This window comes from Panthera tigris, chromosome D3 (genome assembly GCF_018350195.1).
Source record: "Panthera tigris isolate Pti1 chromosome D3, P.tigris_Pti1_mat1.1, whole genome shotgun sequence".
NCBI lineage: Eukaryota > Metazoa > Chordata > Mammalia > Carnivora > Felidae > Panthera > Panthera tigris.
This window is the reverse complement of record NC_056671.1, coordinates 9,332,820-9,352,323: the sequence shown is the minus strand read 5'-3', so window position 1 is coordinate 9,352,323 and position 19,504 is coordinate 9,332,820. Positions and strand designations below refer to the sequence as shown.

Sequence of the window (19,504 nt, the reverse complement as noted above, 5' to 3'; positions counted from 1 at the left end):
CCTAATACGCCGAGCTGTTGACAGCGATGATCTCAGAGGGCAGGGGATTTTAGAGAGCTCTTTCTATGTTATGAACTCTTCTTACTCTCATCATGTTTGAGCTGTGGTGGTTTTGCAATAGGTTTGTAACCAGAAAAAAAGTGATAATGCCATTTTCTTAAAAAGTAGATGATGGTTGGGGTGCCTGGCTGGCTCAGTCGGTTAATTGTCCGACTTCGGCTCAGGTCATGATCTCATGGTTGAGCCCCTTTTTGGGCTCTGTGCTGACATCTCAGAGCCTGGAACCTACTTCGGACTCTGTGTCTCCCTCTCTCTGTCCCTACCCGGCTCATGCTCTGTCTCTGTCTCTCTCTCTCCGTCTCTCTCTCTCCATCAAGGGCACGGAAGTATTGGAAAAGGAAATGTACTCTGTCTCTGTCTCTCTCTCCAAAAATAAACGTTAAAAACAAATTAAAAGAAAAAAAGATGATGGCTGCAAAATGTGTGCTCCTGAAGATCTCAAATAACTTAAAAACTAACACAAGCCAAGACTCACCCTGACAAAGAACAAGCAGGTATTTCCATTATCAGCTAAAGTAGTGTCACTCTGTTCAATGGCTGAAACACAGTTTACAGTTGACTTTAGCCCTTTACTTTTGACATTATGGGTTCTTTAAAGAGACTTTATTGGGGCACCTGGGTGACTCAGGCAGTTGAGCATCTGACTCTTGGTTTCAGCTCAGGTCATGATCTCACAATTCATGGGATTGAGCCCCACGTCAGGCTCTGCACTGAGAGCGTGGAGACTCTTGGGATTCTCTCTCCCTCTCTTTGCCCTCCCCTGTATGTGCAAGGTTTCTCTCTCTCTCTCTCTCTCTCTCTCTCTCTCTGAAAATAAGTAATTAAACCTTTTAAAAATAAGAGGCTTTATTAACTGATGTATTTTATATCACCGTGTTTCAAATTTACATAATTCACATATGCACAAAATAAGCCCGCCTGTCTTGGGGGCATGAACCACACACAGACCTGGTGTTCCTGTGCCTGGGCTGAGGTATCTGGCCATGACACGGTCACACAGAGAAAGCAATGAAGTGGAAACCGAGTAATCTAGAGCTAGCTTTTCCTGATGATGATGAAAAACAAAGATAATTCATTACAGCCCTCTTGTCTCTTCACTGCTTAGGAGGGGAACAGACGTGTCTGGTCAATGAGCTGGGGTTCCACCATGTTAATGACATCTTACCAACTCTCAATACGCTGCTTTCCATTGAGATATTCAATCAGCAGGGAAGCGGTCCATCCCTCTGCTGAGGCTTGGTGACTCCATAAGCTCTGACTCAGCGGGGTACACATGTCATGGCTTTAGTCACTGATACAGCTCCCTGACTGGTGGGGAAAGGCCCTCTGGAGAGAGAACCAGAGTTCCCTTTGAGGCATGAGCCGGGGAAGATTCTGTAAAGGGGATATAACTGCTCACGCCTGAGGTGCTCGGCAGGGACTGTGACCAGCCTGAGTGTGATAGGACCTCGTTGATGGTTTCGTGGCTGGCATCTCTTTGAAAACCCGGAACCCTTCTTTGATGGCAAAATCCCATGCCAGGTTAGACATAAATTCAGGCAGTTTTCCACTTTGTTCGGTGTCCACAAAGCTTGCTTGCCCTAAGCAGAAGCAAAGAAAAACAGTGATTACTCCCAAGCAACCCTTAATAAGAATGCTGTCAGCAGCCACTACCATTTGCTGAGCACTTGGCCATATACCAAACACAGTGCTAAGCGCTCTGCATGGATTATTATAGCTCATCGAATTCCCGAAGCATTATGATGCTTTTAATCCCCACTTTACAGAAAGAATCTGGGTCTTAGGGAGCGTAGACAAGCTGACAGCAGTGGGCTTGGAGCCAGGAGTCAGGCTCATCTGGACTGCTCCCTGCTCTTTACCTCTTCTTTCCGTCAAGGCACTAAATGAAGCCAGGGACACCCCCAGTCACTTGTGCTGTCGCCACGGGGCTATCGAAAGCCCTGCATTATCTTAGACTGACTGCTCTTGCTGCAAAACCAGTAACAACCGTCCCCAGGGACCAAGTTAACGACAGATCTCTGGACACCACTCTGTGCAGATGAATGCCGGTGTCAGCCCTGTAGAACTCACTCCACTTATGCTCTCACTGCTTTTTTTTTTTTTTTAATACATGCATCAAGACTTTTAAAAAGTAAAAATTTTTTTTAATTGAAGTATGGTGTATATACGCCCTCTTTATAAAAGTGTATAGTTCTGTGAGTTTAGTCAGGTAACCAGCACTGCCATCAAGATACAAAATATGTCCATCATCCCCAAATTTCCATGGTGTCCCTTTGTACACAACCCTTTGCCCCAGCCCCCGGCAACAGTGATCTCTGTTTCTTTTAGAGAGAGAGAGAGAGAGAGAGAGAGAGAGAGAGAGGCAGAGAAAGGAGAGAGAATCTTAAGTAGGCTCCACGTGCAGTGCAGAGCCTGACAAGGGGCTCGATCTCATGACCCTGGGATCATGACCTGAGCCAAAATCAAGAGACAGACGCTTAACCGACTGAGCCACCCAGGCGCCCCACCCCCTTTTAAATCTGTTTCCCTAGTTGGTTTTTTCCGGAATGTCACGTAAATATACACATCATAGGGTTTGCAGTCTTTTCACTGTGGCTTCTTGCATTCAGTGAACTGCATCCGAGATCCTGCATGAAGCGTTCATATTGTCTCCTTATAGTGAGCTTCTTCACAGCCAACCCTCCTAGATTATTTTTAGCATTTCCGTATTCTAAAAAGACTGTGTTTTCCTCATTCTCTTTGTATCGATAAATGGATCTTTGCAGAGGCCTATTTTTCTTCTGGTCCCTGCCACAGCCAATTTCCCCAAGGAGCCATTTTCACAAAGCTTTGGTGTTAAAGATATTATGCTGTTCTTACAGATCAGGAGCCAAATCCATGTGCTACATAGCAGAGAAGGCAGGCCGCCAGACAAGTCTTTACTCAGCACCTTCCGGGGGTGGTCATGGACCCAGGCCCTGGGGGGGGCGGGGAGGGGGGGCAGTCGGGAACCAGACAGCCCCCTTCCCTGAGTCACTGTGAGGGCAGTGAGGGCAGATGCGTACTCTCTCATGAGGGGCTGCATCTCCCCAGCCCGTTGTTACTGACTGCACATGCCACGTGCAAGCAAGACCCCCCCCTTGAACTCACTGCCCTTCATAATGACCTCCTTTTCCTAGCAGAGAATATGAAGCGCTCTCTTCATTTTCCTCTCCTTAAGTCGATCTCCCTCTCAGAGTGCTGCTCTGTCTCTTGGAAAGTCGCCGATAAGAGCCCGGGCTGACTTAAAGCTATCATTACTTCTGTGTAGTTTCCCACATGTCATCTCAGCAGAGGAGACTGCAGCCTCCTAAGCTGTGGTCACAAGCACTTCTTCCGTTCTAGAATTTCAGCAGCCGTCTACCGGAAACCTAAATGTCAGCACCCACATGCCGACTATAAATCAGTGGCCCCTGCCCCCGGCTCTGGGCATGGTTCTCCCCTTCCCCACCCAGTGATGAGCTAACACCACCAAGAATGCCTTTGAAACAAATGCTCCTTCTCCAAACCCCACCTTCCAGGGCAATACCAAGTTCCTCCCTTCTTCAAACAGGAAAATGCTTTTAGACAGAAATAATATTTGCATTCGTAGAGCCGGGTTTCTTCTTCCCCTCGTGTAACATTATTACACTATTCTTCAAAAAACGGATTCCCGGTTTTATGTGAGAAAATTACGTCACTTCCTCTGTGTGTCTGGCTGGCTTCCCGGGTGGGAGGGGAAGGAGCGCCAACAGGATCGGAGGAACGCAGTCGTGTAAGGACAGCACATGTGTATTCCTGTGTGCTGGAGCGTTTTACCTCCGAGCCGAGGGAAGCGTGAAGCCAAGCCAGTGGCACACAGGACCTTGGAAACTGTCAAATGGCTTCCTGTTAGGCCCATTGGCGGCAATACCAATGGGGTTTACAGGTGTCGAGACTCCAGAAGAGATCATTTAGAGTCCACTCAGCTTATCCCCAGGCACTGGAACAGGATCCAGTGAGAACACAGTCGTCATCTAGAAAATGTCTACAGGCAGTCAGGCCTGTTCGTCACCTGATGGACCCAACAGCCCTTCTGCTTGATTAAATATTTCTGGTTAGCTTTCATTGCGAAGCCCTAACAAAAACTGGGAAATGGTTGGTTAGAACTAATGCCCTCTGGAGGAAGCAAAAATACGGTTTTCGAGAATTCCTGCTTATTGAGACCTCTATCGTCAGATCAGGGCGGGTGAAACTAGAAGTCATCTGGGTGCCGACTTTTCTCTGAACATTGTTTCGCTCACGACTTTGTACTGCTAGTTCCTAGTACCTGGCTTGGCAGAGGTTCGGATCCTTGTGAATGAACGATCAATTCCCCTACTCCAACTGCCTTTCTCATTAGAATACGGGAACCTGGCTGAGGACGACAGGTGGCCGCCAAGCTTAGGATGTCGATGACCTGGAAGCTAAGATGTTCCCGTTGTACTAGCAAACCCACTGCTGGGTTTCTCTCTACTTGACTTTTGTCTTAATTTTGGAAACTTTCAAAGATATATAAAAATAGAGTGAAGGGTTTAAGGAATCTGGAAGTGTCTACCACTCAGCTTAAACAATCATCAAAGTATGGCCAATCTTGTTTCATTCTCTGTCGTCCCCATCCTCACTGCCTTAGATTTTTCTGAAGTAAATCCCAAGCATTAGATCATGCCATCTGTAAATATTTCATTTATGTCTAATAGCACTTAAAAGCACACAGTAGCATCATCACTCTTAAAAAACAGTTAACTGGGACGCTCAGCCGGTCTTGATTTGAGCTCAGGTCATGATCCCAGGGTCATGGGATCGAGCCCTGTATCAAGCTCTTGCTGAGTGTGGAGTCTGCTTGGGATTGTCTCTCTCTCTCTCTCTCTCTCTCTCTCCCTCACTCCTCCCCCACACGCATGTGCACACGTGTACACTCTCTCTCAAAAATAAACACACTTGGGGCGCCTGGGTGTGGTTAGGCAAAGTGGTTAGGCAACCGACTTTGGCTCGGGTCATGATCTCACAGTTTGTGAGTTAGAGCCCCGTGTTGGGCTCTGTGCTGACAGCTCAGAGCCTGGACCCTGCTTCGGATTCTGTGTCTCCCCCTCTCTCTGCCCCTCCCCTGCTCATGCTCTGTCTCTCTGTCTCTTAATAATAAATAAACGTGAAAAAAAAAAAACACACTTAAAAAAAAGATTCTCTCTCCACCTCTGCTCCTCTCCCCCCACTCATGTGTGTTCTCTTCTCTCAAATAAAAAAATAAAAATAAAAATAAAGTAAGTTAACTATGACTCCAATATCACTAACTATCCAGTCAGAATTCAAATTTCACTGACTATCGCGTAAATTTTTTTTATAATTTGTTTTTTCAAATAGGGATCTAAATAAGATCCAAACACTGTAACTGGCTGATGTGTCTTTTAAGTCCCTTTCAATCTATAGGTTCCCTTTGCATCTTTTCTTTTCCCCCCTGACATTCATTTGTTGAAGAAACTGAAGTGTCCCCAAATCTGGATGTTGTGAGTGGCTGTGCCTCAGTGCTGATGTTGAATGTGCTCCTCTGACCCTCTGCTTCCTGTAAGCTGGGAGTTAGCACTACGGCTCGGTCAGATCCAGGTCTGACTTTTGGGGAAGCATCAAGAGGTATGTAATGTCTGGCTGTTTCTCTCTTGCTGACATTAGCACCATGGATACTTATTTTCTGGACCCATTAATGTAGAGGGGTGGAAAACTGGTGATACGCTAATTCTGTCATTCTGTCTGAGATACTTCCCTAGAGAGAAACTTTCCCTCAGTTATTTTGTTAGCCTGACACATAATTTGTGAGTGAGACTTTGACTCTGGTTTAGTGTCACTCTTTACTCATGGATTTAAACATACTTGATGTGTTCCCCATCCATTTCAGTTCATCCTTACTGGTGCTCAAAGTGTCCTGTCATTAGCAACTAGGAGCCCATGAGAGCTGGTTCCTGAGTCCTTTAGATATGACCCGAGTAGTCTTCAACAGCCTACTATATGACAAGGTGTTCCAGGTTCATCTGTAGATTGCCTGCCCTAGACCTGAACACGGTCCTGGCTCCTTCCGGTGGGAATGGAATTTAGAGATGATGAAATGGCGAAAACTGGGAGTACAGAATGCTACTGGGTTAGTCACTATTTCTAGGACTTTTTGGCGGGTTCTGTCTGCTTTCTGCTGTTCCTTTCTACATAGGAAACAAACTATAACCTGCTTTTCCATCAACTTAAATAATTTAGGATATAGATGATTTCATTTACTATCCCGCAAGATCTAAAATTAATACTAGAGTGTTTACATAGATAGATAGATAGATAGATAGATAGATAGATGGTACATTTATATACACATTCAATTCAACCGTCAGTTCTGAGTAGCAACAATGAACTTTTCTTCCCAGAAGCTCAGACACACAAGATATAATCTAGAACTCCAAGCTAGTTCAGTAAAGCATTTTCCCATGTATGTAAAAGCACCATCAAAGAAGACACATAATCTTTTTTCTTCCTTCAGCAATCCTCTTACTGGGATTTGGCAACATGTACAAAAAATTAAAATGCACATACTTTAACTTAGCAATTCTAATTCTGGGAATTTATCCTTTGGGTTTATTCACGCATGTGCAGAAGAGGGTGTTCACCAACCACTATCTGTGTTTGCTAAAATGTGCAAATAATCCAAAGATATATTGATGAGAGAATGGGTTAAATAAATTACACTACATCCATACAATGGGACATACTATAGAAATCAAAAACAATGATGTATATCTGTACATATTCATATGGGAAGGTCTCTATGAAATATTGTGAAAATTAAAATAAGTGAAAATAAAAGCAAGGAATGTACTTTATGTTGTTGTAAAGTATATATCTATAATAATTATATGTATGTATATATTCTATATATACACACATATCCTACATATACACACATATAAATATTTCATAGGAATTCTTAAGCATAAAAAATTAAAAATGAAGGTACTAAAAATACATGTAGGATGATCACATTTTTATGAAACTTGGAGAAAGAGAGAAGATAGATACACAGAACAAATTGGGGGACCCATGAAACTTTTAAGGGTGGCGTTTATGTTTAAGAAATGGTACTGAGAAAAAAGGAAAATAATTTTGTATTCTTTACGACTGCATTCTTATCATGTAAGTTTTTACTTAAAAAATTGTATGTTATGTTAATAATTTTTTAAAGTTTGGGGCGCCTGGGTGTGGCTCAGTTGGTTAAACGTCCGATTCTTGATTTTGGCTCAGGTCATGGCCTCACGGTTCGTGAGTCGGAGCCCCACATTGGGCTGTGTGCTGGCAGTGTGGAGCCTGCTTGGGATTTTCTGTCTCTGTCTCTCTGTCTCTCTTTCTCTCTCTCCCCCTCTGCCCCTCGCGCCTGCACATGTGCACACTCTCTCTCTCAAAATAAACATTAAAAAATTTTTTTTAAGTTTAAATATTTTAAAGAATACATATAGGGGCGCCTGGGTGGCTCGGTCGGTTAAGCATTCAACTTCAGCTCTGGTCATGATATTGTGGTCCGTGAGCTCGAGTGCCGTGTCCAGCTCTGTGCTGACAGCTCAGAGCCTGCAGCCTGCTTCGGATTCTGTCTCCCTCTCTCTCTCTCTGCCCCTCCCCTGCTTGCACTCGGTCTCTCTCTCTCAAAAATAAATAAACGTTAAAAAAAATTTAAGAATACATATATATATATATATATATATATATATATATATATATGCTATTAATGACAGATGGTTGAGTTAACTGAATATTGTAGAATTCTGGCCAAATTGGTCACAGGAGGGTTTCTAGGGGGAGAAGCTGAGTGGTTGGGGCTCAGACCCTCAGGCAGGCTGTCCTGAGCCACCCGTTACCTGTGAGCGAGCGCTTGTACACTCCCTGCAGGATCGCGGCCATGCGGAAAAAGGAGAAGGCCATGTAGAAGTTCCAGTTCTCAGTAGGAGGGATCCCCGAGTGAAGACAGTACATCCTGAAATACTCCTCTGCAGTAGGGATTCCCAGCTGAGTGAAGTCACAGTCACTGAAACCTGAGGCGACAGACAGAGCCATGTCTGGGCAGTGACCACACACTCCCTTGTGGCCACAGGTATCTGAATTATGAAAATCACTTCCCGCCTTGGAAATGAGTGTTACAACGAATTCACAGGGTCAGCTCCTTATTTCAACAGTTCTTCCGCCCCCACATGGCTGGGATCCTGGCACGAAGCTATTCACAAATTGGCCCTTAAAAGTTTCAGACTAAATTGGCAGTGGTGGAGGGAATGAGGGGCCTCCACTCCCACCTGGGCCACAGTTCAGGATGGATGCGTAGGATTTTCCATCTGCCATTTGACAAAAAATGGTATTGAAAGAAAGATCCTGCCAAAGTTTGAAAAAAATAATTACAACAAATCAGAAATGTGTACTGATTTCCTTCATTGGTAACATTTTCATGGCTTAGAAGCAGGTAATATATTTTGTTCCTGGGACTTTGTTCGGAGTATACCTTATAATATAGGCAAAGAGACTCCTACAAAGATGTTCACTGCCTTTTTTTGTGAGGGTTGGGGGGAGGTAGTATAAAAGAAGAATTGAAAACAAAATTAAATATCCAAATGAGATACTGAGATATTTGTCTTAAGACATTTGTCAAATGTCTTGATTAAATTAATTCTATTCAAAAATATCCTATTTCATCATTAAAAATGATGCTGTAGAAGAAATACTTAATGGCATTAAAACATGTAATTAAGTGAAAAAAAAAAAACAGGCCATAAAATCATATAATCACATTTTCATTTAAACAAATGTATGTACACACACCAAAAGATGAAAATGTTGGCCCTCTCTGGGACTATTCATGATTTTAACTTTTCCTTTTGTTATTTGTTGGCTCTAACATTTTATTTTAATTTTTTATTTTTTTAAATTGACATCCCAATTAGTTAGTATATAGTGCAACAATGATTTCAGGAGTAGATTCCTTAGTGCCCCTTCCCCATTTAGCCCATCCCCCCTCCCACAGCCCCTCCAGTAACCCTCAGTTTGTTCTCTATATTTAAGAGTCTCTTCTGTTTTGTCCCCCTCCCTGTTTTTATATGATTTTTGTTTCCCTTCCCTTATGTGCATCTGTTTTGTCTCTTAAAGTCCTCATATGAGTGAAGTCATAGGATTTTTGTCTTTCTCTGACTAATTTCACTTAGCATCATAGCCTCCAGTTCTATCCACATAGTTGCAAATGCAAGATTTCATTCTTTTTGATTGCCGAGTAATACTCCATTGTATATACCACATCTTCTTTATCCATTCCTCCATCGATGGACATTTGGGCTCTTTCCATACTTTGGCTATTGTGTTGGCTCTAACATTTTAAAATAAGTTTGTATTTTTTATTTAGAAAATTAGATAGAAATTAGTTGAGTAAAAACATAGGAGGGGCCTATGCACACATCCTTCTCACTTAAAATACACCTACACTGGGGCGCCTGGGTGGCTCAGTCGGTTAAGCGTCCGACTTCAGCTCAGGTCACGATCTCACCGTCCGTGAGTTCGAGCCCCGCGTCGGGCTCTGGGCTGATGGCCCAGAGCCTGGAGCCTGCTTCCGGTTCTGTGTCTCTCTCTCTCTCTGCCCCTCCCCCGTTCATGCTCTGTCTCTCTCTGTCTCAAAAATAAATAAACGTTAAAAAAAAAAATTAAAAAAAAAAAAATACACCTACACATATTTCCCTCCACTGGCAGGAATGCATTTTCCAGCCAAACCACGAGGACCTCAATTTCATGCACCAACCGATCACGGTTACTTCTGTGCCTCAGGTGCTTTGAGAATGGAGCTGCCCTGTTCCCTCTTCTCCCTCAGCTGTTCCTACCTCGCAGCAGGGACCCGGGAAAACTGGATGGCAAGTAGTGAGCCAGGCAGCTGGAGGCTACGTCCACAAGGGGGTCGCCTAAGGTAGAGAGTTCCCAGTCAAGGACGGCAAGCACCTCGGCCTTTTCTGGATGGAACAGCAGGTTGTCCAGCCTGAATAAGCCACAAAAGGAACGGAAAGACAGCTCTAAGGAAACTGAGTGCTAGGGGTGTGTCCTGTGCTGGGTGTCTTCCATTTGCCCCTGCAAATGCACTCCCCACCCTATGAGCCCCTCAGTGCCCACGTCCACTGGCTCCCTTGCCCTATGGCTCAGGTGGGCTCAGCCAATGAAGACATCAGCAGGAGACGAGAAGGAGGCAGATAGGTGAGGGACGCTATATTCCTCTCCCAAGGGCCATAAGAGCTGTGGTCCAGGAGCCCTCTCCACAGAGTGACCTCTCTGGGTTCTCGTCCTTCCTCCTTCCCTCTGATGGATTTAAAACTGGTCTGTACATTCTTTGACACTTCTTACACAAAAGGAAGAGTCTAATTCTTTGCTGCTTGAGGCAACTGGCTTCTGACAAATATAATGCAGGTGGAAGTGATGCTAAGAGACTCTAGAGACCAGCTCAGAAAAGGTGACCAGCTCCCAGTCAGCCCTCTCTCTTGGAACACACACGTTTGCAGCCCTGAGCCACTTAGGTAAGGAGTCCAGCTGCCCAGAAGCTGCTATGCTGGAGGGACCACGTGGGAGACCAAAGAGAGGCCCAGGGAGCCCAGCTCAGTCTTCTCTGCCCCAGTGCCAGGCATGTGGGTGAGCCTTCAGGAGAGTCCAGCCCCCAGCCTGACAGCCTCCCCAGTTGAAACCAGCTATCCTGTCCCCAGACAGCAGATTTCGTGAGCAAAATAACTGCCATCACTGTTTACAGCCATGCGGTTTTGGAGGAGTCTTTTATGCAGTCGTAATAACTGGAGCACACACTTGCACTTTCAAACCTAGGGCTGTAATAACTCCCACTGTTGCACAGGACAGCCCCCCATCATAACGAATTTTCTGGCCCCAAATGTCAAGAGGCCAAGGTGGAGAAACCATGCCTTAAAAGGGCACGCACAAGGAGATCCTCTGTGAAGAAGTAATTCTCAACTATAAATTGGGTTCAGACTAGCTGTTTGATTTCCGCTTCAAGGGCCCTGCCCATCATTTTCCACGTCTAGGTAGTCACTCCTCCTCACAGCCATGCCTACCTGAAGTCCCCATGCACCAGTGTGGTCTTCTGTTGCCTGGGAAGATGGTGCGGCAGCCATTGGATGAGCCTCTCCATCGCCGGGATGGTGCTGGTTTCTGAGGCTCGATAGTGCTTAATCCAGGTTTGCACCTGATGTGGAATATAGTCCCCTGAGGGAAAGAGAATGAGAACATGGCATGCCACTCTAACATCCTCCAAAAGTTCCAGAAGGTAACCAAAACAGTGAAAGTCTTGTTAATGCTCTGTGGTATCATCTTCTTTTTTTTAATTTTATTTTCTTTTATTATTTTATCTTTACTTTTTTTTTTTTTTTTAATAATTTACATCCAAGTTAGTGAGCATATGGTGCAACAATGATTTCAGGAGTAGATCCCTTAAGCCCCTTACCCAGTTAGCCCATCCCCCCTCTCACAACCCCTCCAGCAACCCCTCCTCCCCCTCTGTTCTCTATGTTTAAGAGTCTCTTATGTTTTGTCTCCTTCCCTGTTTTTATATTATGTTTGCTTCCCTTCCCTTGTGTTCGTCTGTTTTGTCTCTTAAAGTCCTCCAATGAGTGAAGTCATATGATATTTGTCTTTCTCTGACTGGCTAATTTCACTTAGCATAATACCGTCCAGTTCCATCCACACAGTTGCAAATGGCAAGATTTCATTCTTTTTGATTGCCGAGTAATACTGCATCAAATATATATATATATATATATATATATATATACACACACACAGCACATCTTCTTTATCCATTTGTCTATCAATGGACATTTGGGCTCTTTCCATACTTTGGCTATTGTCAATAGAACTGCTATAAACATTGGGGTGCATGTGTCCCTTCGAAACAGCCCACCTGTATTCCTTGGATAAATACCTAGTAGTGCAATTGCTGGGTCATAGGGTAGTTCTATTTTTAACTTTTTGAGGAACCTGCATATTATTTTCTGGAGTGGCTGCACCAGTTTGTATTCCCACCAGCAGTGCAAAAGAGAACCTTTTTCTCCACATCCTTGCCAACATCTGTCATTGCCTGAGTTGTTAATGTCAGCCATTCTGACAGGTGTGAGGTGGTATCTCAGTGTGGTTTTGATGTGTATTTCCCTGATGATGAGTGATGTTGAGCATTTTTTCATGTGTCGGTTGGTCATCTGGATGTCTTCTTTGGAGAAGTGTCCATTCATGTCTTTTGCCCATTTCTTCACTGGTTTACTTGTTTTTTCGGTGTTGAGTTTGATAAGTTCTCTATAGATTTTAGATCCTAACCCCTTATCTGATATATCTCCTCCCATTCCATTAGTTGCCTTTTAGTTTTGCTGATTGTTTCCTTCGCTGTGCAGAAGCTTTTTATTTTGATGAAGTCCCAATAGTTCATTTTTGTTTTTGTTTCCGTTGCCTCTGGAGACGTGTTGAGTAAGAAGTTGCTGCAGCTGAGGTTAAAGAGATTTTTGCCTGCTTTCTCCTCGAGGATTTTGATGGCTTCCTGTCTTACATTGAAGTCTTTCATCCATTGTGAGTTTGTTTTTGTGTATGGTGTAAGAAAGTGGTCCAGGTTCATTCTTCTGCTGTCCAGTTTTCCCAGCACCACTTGCTGAAGAGACTGTCTTTTTTCCATTGGATATTCTTTCCTGCCTTGTCAGAGATTAGTTGGCCATACGTTTGTGGGTCCATTTCTGGGTTCTCTATTCTGTTCCATTGATCTGAGTGTCTGTTTTTGTGCCATGTGGTACACCTTCTGATGACCTAGGAGTTTCTCATGTGATGCTCCTGCCATCGTGGCTGGATTTCAGTGTGATCTGGGTACTGTTTCCAGCCACATGGCCTGCAAGCCTGATCCCTGGCCCTCTCAGACATCCAACAAGCTTCCTAACAGCCTTTAAAAAATCCCTTGTTGGCTAAACAACAGTGGTTGGCTAAGAGCATGGAGTCTGGGGCTGGGCTGCCTCGGTATGTTTCCCAGCTCTGCCATTCTCTATCTTTCTGATCTCAGACAGGTGACTTAACCTCTCTGTGCCTCAGTTTTCCCTCCTCAGTGAGATGTTCCTCAGAGAGTTGTTGGGAGGATAAAATGTGTAAAGGCCCCTGGAAATGTTCCTGGCATGTAATACTACTACATGACTATTTGCTATCATTATTCAGTTGTTTGCTAAGAAACCCAAGAGATACCAAAGTTGAGGAACTTGCAAGTTATATCTGGGACCAGGACACTGGAAGGAGTTCTGGAGTCAACTCAGCTCACAGTCAAGGTCTTCAATTGATTTAACTTCTCTGAGCCTCACTTGCTTCTTCTATAGGAGTATATTGACACCTAAATTCCACAAGACTGTTGTGAAGGCTAACAGAAATCCATACAGAACATGCCAGATACTTAGCTGCACAGAAGGCTGCTCCATGAATGGTGGCATTATTGTCCCGGTTATTGTCAATTGATCATTATTAATTGTCACTATTAATATAACTAAAAATTAATAAATGTGTCAGGTCCCTGGATCTAAGCCAAGCCCTCATCCTTCATCTGAAAGAGCAATGGTCCCCAGAGGCTGAAGGGTTTGAAGATAAGGATAGAGACGTCAAGCTCCTTCTGTGCAGTCCACTCACAGTTGGGGCATCCAGACATGAGCCCTTTGGAAAATCTAGTTGGGTCATGAGAGGTGGAGATCAAAATCCACAGGAATTTAATCCAAAACAAATCAAGCCTTTAGAACTAACTTCTAGTTTTCAGAATTATAGGAAATAGAGTAAAGTAAACCATAAGGAAACAATCAAGACAAATATATAAGACAACTGACTTGGTCTTTTTTTTTTTTTTTTCCTTGAGAGACAGAGAGAGAGAGAGAGAGAGAGAGAGAGAGAGAGAGAATATCTTAAGCAAGCTCCAGGCTTGATCTCACAACTATGGGATCGTGACCTGAGCCAAAATTAAGAGTTGGATGCTTAACCAACTGAGCCACCCAAGCGCTCCCTGACTTGGTGTCAAAAAATTCATTAAAAAAAACAGGTGGGGGGTGGGGGGACTGTTCTAGATTCCTTGATCAGATCCTGATATGGGGGAGGGGGACTCATTTATAAAAGATATAAGGGGATAACTGATGAAGTCTATCTGAATATGGATTGGGTTTTAGATATTCTGGGGAAATTTTTAATTTTCTTGGATGTGATAATGGTATCGGAGAATGCCCTTATTTTTAAGGAAATGCATAAAGTATTTAGGAGTTAAGTGTTAGGGTCTCTACAACTTTGTTAAATATATAGGGAGAGAGACAAACAGAAGAAGAGGGAGAAGGAAAGAGAAAAGTGAATATGGCAAAAGTTCAGCATTGTTAAAATTAGTAGCGGGCATGTGTAGTTATTCATTGTACTATTTCACGTTTCTGTAAGCTTGAAAATTATCAGGCTAAGAAGTCAAATACAAAACTCACAGGAGCTGAGCCTTTGTGAAAGGAGCCCTTCAGGAAAACCTCCGATGTGGATTTGGAACCTCCCGCCCCTCACACACACCAGCCCAGGGCTGCACACGTTCCATTTTCACAAGAAGCAGACGCAGCTGCCCCTGTGTCTCTGGCTCTGCTGGCCGCTGGTCTCTCTCAGGCCTGCCAAAGCGCTGAAACATCCTTCCTGAAGCAGACTGCCCCCCTGGGATAAGGAAGGAGGATTATGTGCTCCCTGCAGGTCCTGGGTGGTGAAAAGGTTCTTTGTGGTAATTGGACTGCACCTGAAGGATCTTTGTCAAAAGTCCCTCTCGATTAGAAATCCTGTTTGTGTGCTCTCTCAGTCTTTCTTTTGTGTTTTTACAAATTTAAATGTGTTCTTTTGAATAGATAACACATTCACATTGCTTGGACAAAAGGGCAAACAGTAATCTTTTTCCCACCCCTCCGCCCAGCCATTCAGCTCTTTTCCTCCCCCAAGGCAACCCACGTGACCAGCTTCTTAGGTATTCTTTTGGAGATATTCACTTGTGCCAGCAAATATTTAAATGTATTTGAATATGTAAATTAATTCAAATAGACCGCTCTTTACACAAATGGTACTATCTATTTATAGCCAATGCCCTGCCAAGCAGCTGGATTCCTGACATAACCAGAGAAATTGCAGGGTTTTTTTGAAAAGAAAAATCTAGTGCGCCTGTAGCTGGATCAGTGAACCTGAAGCATGACGAAAGTGCTTTATGCTTTCAGACTCAAAACATAGCCAGTGGCCTGGGATGCTGGCCCTTAGATCACATGAAATCACATCAGATTTCTGCTTTGTCTCTTGATGCTAAGAAGTCAGTGGAAAAAATGTCAAAATAGTCTTTTTTTTTTAACGTTTATTTTTGAGACAGAGAGAGACAGAGCATGAACGGGGGAGGGTCAGAAAGAGAGGGAGACAAAGAATCTGAAACAGGCTCCAGGCTCTGAGCTGTCAGCACAGGGCCCGACGCGGGGCTTGAACTCACGGACCGTGAGATCATGACCTGAGCCGAAGTCGGACGCTTAACCGACCAAGCCACCCAGGCGCCCCAAAATAGTCTACTTTAAAGGCACAGGGGGCACCTGGGTGGCTCAGTTGGTTGAGCGGATGGATCCTCTGTCCCCCTCTCTCTGCCCCTCCCCTGCCTGCACTCTCTCAAAAACATTTAAAAATAAAATAAAATAAAAGGCACAGGATCCATTCAGACAGCACATGGGAGAGGCTTCCATAAGCTGTTGTCGCTCTAGGACTGGATGTTACACTGCCCACTACTTCATTTGCCTAAGGCTTTATCTTCATTCAAAGCACTGACAGCTGCCACCTCATTTGCTTTTCAGATCAGCCCTGTGAGGGAGGCAGCACAGGCCTTTTTTTTTTTTTTCACACCAAACCTTTACTATTGAGAAAACTATGAGGAGGTAATGTGACTTGCTCAAGGTCGCTGGTAAATTAGCATCCAACTTCTCCTCCAATGCTCCTTCCATCTTGAAACAATCTTGATCAATATGGGCAACATGGGTTGTCTTTGCCCACTTGCCCTTTTACTGGCGAGTAGGGCTGCCAGATAAAATACAGGATACCCAGGGTGCCTGGGTGGCTCAGTTGGTTAAGCGGCCAACTCTTGATTTCAGCTCAGGTCATGATCTCATGGCTCTCATGGGATTGAGCCCACTTTCAGGGACTCTGCACCGACAGCATGGAGCCTGCTTGAGATTCTCAATCTCTCTCTCTCTCACTCCCTCTGCCGCTCCCCCACTCATGCAGGCGTGTGCTCTCTCAAAATAAATAAATAAGCGTTAAAACAAAATACCCACTTAAATTTGAATTTCAGATAAACAACACATTTTTATTTCCAAATGAGACTACCAAGGTGGAGGGGAACCCACAGGGGATGATACGGAGCCCGCTGTACTTGGAAGGGATGGAGGACTCCCTCAGTATGGGCTAGGAGGTCAGCAGGCCTGCTCTGTTGTAGCTAAGTGTCTCAGAGTGATCTGAGTAGGGACTCAGATCAGGTGCCCGTGGAGAGGTGGAACTTTAGGTACTTCGGCAGAAACGGTAGGAAGTTGATATACACTGGACACATACTATAGCCTTGGATGTGGTCCTATAGAAAAGAGGCACATTTAGGCTAAAAGCAGAGAAAGAAGAAAATACAGCTTCGCTGAGAGATTCTTTTTGACTACAGCCAAGAATACATGCTGGTCAAGAGTCAAATGATACTCTTGTACTTTCCAGGTCAGAAAGAGTGAAATTCTTTGGCTTGTGCTGAAGTTTGTGCATGCAAAAGCATGAAGACATTTGTGACAGTGGTTTTAAAATTGTGTGTGCCTGTCAAATTCATAAAATGCTACACTTCAATACACCTGACTTCAAAAACAAAAACAAAAAAAAAAAAAAAGGGAAAGCAAAGCAAAAACAGACAATAACAATGAGGATGAGGAGCAACTGGTACGCTCAGACATTAAAAAACAAGCAGAGGGCACTTCGGTGGCTCAGTGGGTTAAGCGTCAGACCTCAGCTCAGGTCATGATCTCACAGTTCTTGAGTTCAAGCCCCACTCTCTGCTGTCAGTGGGGAACCCGCTCCGGATCCTCTGTCTCCCTCTCTCTCTGACCCTCCCTCGTGCTTGCTCTCTTTCTCTCTCTCAAAAATAAACATTAAAAAAAAAAAAACAAAAAACAAGCAGAAACAAACTCTGCAAACAAAATACCTTGGCATAATGGCATTTTAAAAGTCTATCCTTGTTGAAAAGAATATTTAGGGGAAAGAGTAAAAAACAGAAAAAAGTATCTTAAATACTCCTGGCTGGTATCAGAAAAAAGATTAAAATGGTCTAGCAAGATAAAATTGCAGAGAAGAGAGATTCTGTAGTCCATGAAGGGATGTACCCAAGGATAGGATGTCGTATTCTAGGTAAGTGACACCTCCATTAAAATGTAACTGGATTTCCCAGCAGGAGGCTATGAAGCCCACATCACACTTAGCAAACACTAGGTGCGTGAACAACCTGACATCACGCAAATCCTAAAACCAGGGGCACCATGAGGAAACTATCAGCATGAAAGACAAATGGCCTTGTGCTCACCGTGTTTCGTGTAGTCTTCTAGGCCCGTAGCCTTGAGGTCCACGCTGTGAATTTTGCACAAGACTCTGTTCATGGCAGTGTAAATGGCCCGCCTCTGGGTGGGCTCCAAGCCTGGCAGAGAGGGGTCTCTGTAGATGAGGCCTGGGCAGTACTCCATCAGATAGAAAGGAGTACCGATGACCCTGGGAGGGACACAGACAGGATGTTTCAGTGGCCCAGCTCATAACATGGCAGGCTGTTAGTCATGGTATTGCTCTAACTGTCCTGTGTGTTCATTCCAAGAACTGAGGAAGGAGTTCAGGCCCAGGGTACTGGATGTTTCCTTTCACCTTTGTACACGAGCACAGGTTAGAAGCACCCCATCCCCAAACCAGTCCACACACACAGCCCTGTCTATACTTCCTTGCCCGCATACCTCTCTTCCATTAGGTCCACTTGGGGAAGCTATGGAATGGAGTTTAAGAGTGATAATGTAGAAAAGCATATTGAGAGGAGGCTAGACATTACTAGAAATCAGTTGACTGTTCTAAAAACTTGTTTTGAAAATTCTACCATTAAAACTGTTTATCCTGATTTGACCATGGGCTAGAACTTAAATTTATTATTAAATTATTAATTATCTTAAGTGTAATAATGCTGCTTTGATTATGAAAGAAAATGTCTTTATTTTTAGGAGGGGTATGCAACTTACTTCAAAAGATTCAGCTAAAAATATATATAGAAAAAGAAAATATATTTATAAAATGTATAAAATTATAAAATTATTAGAGTGTGTAATTATTATTATATAAAATTATTTATATCATACACCTATACACGTATGTAAACATACATATATTCACACAGAAGGCAAATATGGCAAAATGTTAGCAACATTTTAATCTAGATGAGAACTCTTTATGCTACTTTTTCTTTCAACTTTTCTATGTTTCAAAATGTTCATAATTAAATAGGTGGGACAAAAAAAAATTCAAAAAGGTTATTGCAAAGCAGTTTAAAAACAACTTAGAAGGACCACAATAAAAGATTAACAAAAACAAACATGAAGCTAGGTGGATCCAATTCTCACAAAAGCAAGTATTTCTTCATCTTTCAGGATAACTTACAGATTTGTGAGCTCTCGGGGTTGGGGGCGGGGAGGGAATGCTCTAAAGTCTTTCTTCTCTCCCATCCACATTTTGTCTTCATTCTAACAAACTGGGATTTGAGCGACTAGATGGGCTTTTCTCTTCTGTAGTTTGAATATGTAATAAAAAATAAATCCAGTGGCGTCTGCGTGGCTCAGTTGGTTAAGCGTCTGACTTCAGTTCAGATCATGATCTCACAGTTTGTGAGTTCGAGCCCCGCATCGGGCTCTATGCTCACAGCCCAGAGCCTGGACCCTGCTTCAGATTCTTTGTCTCCCTCTCTCTCTCTCTCTCTCTCTGCCTCTGCCCCACTTGCTCTCTCTCCCTCTCTCTCTCAAAAATAAATAAACATTAAAACAAATTAGTCAATCAATCAATCAATCAATCTGGAAGCACCTGGATGGCTCAGTGGGTTAAAGCATCTGGCTCTTGATCTTGGCTTAGGTCATGATCTCACGGTTTGTGAGATTGAGCCCCGGTGAGTGCAGAGCCTGCTTGGAATTCTCTCTCTCCCTCACTCTCTGCCCCTCCCCCCCAGATAAATAAATAAACATTTAAAAATAAATAAATAAGTCTCATCATTACCCTGAGTCTTCACAGAGGTCAAGAACTCTGGGGACAGGCACCCCAGCATTTGCAAGGGCTTTCATTATCCTGCCAGAATAAAGAGAAATGA

At 43.7% G+C, this 19,504-nt stretch overlaps 2 protein-coding genes across 3 annotated transcripts in view; one reads left to right on the top strand and one right to left on the bottom strand.

Moving 5' to 3' along the window:
• The window catches only part of LOC102949574 (BRCA1 associated protein), a 105,942-nt gene that overhangs the window by 33,527 nt on the left and 52,911 nt on the right, over positions 1-19,504 (top strand). The window lies entirely within an intron of this gene.
• The window catches only part of ACAD10 (acyl-CoA dehydrogenase family member 10), a 42,289-nt gene continuing 23,673 nt past the window's right edge, over positions 889-19,504 (bottom strand). The window contains exons 8-13 of the mRNA XM_042961684.1: positions 19,414-19,482; positions 17,702-17,883; positions 11,172-11,322; positions 9,948-10,099; positions 7,956-8,129; positions 889-1,640 (exon numbers count right to left, since the gene is read on the bottom strand). Coding sequence (XP_042817618.1) covers positions 1,456-1,640; positions 7,956-8,129; positions 9,948-10,099; positions 11,172-11,322; positions 17,702-17,883; positions 19,414-19,482 — 913 coding nt within the window. The 3' untranslated portion in view covers positions 889-1,455. The remainder of the gene's footprint in view (positions 1,641-7,955; positions 8,130-9,947; positions 10,100-11,171; positions 11,323-17,701; positions 17,884-19,413; positions 19,483-19,504) is intronic.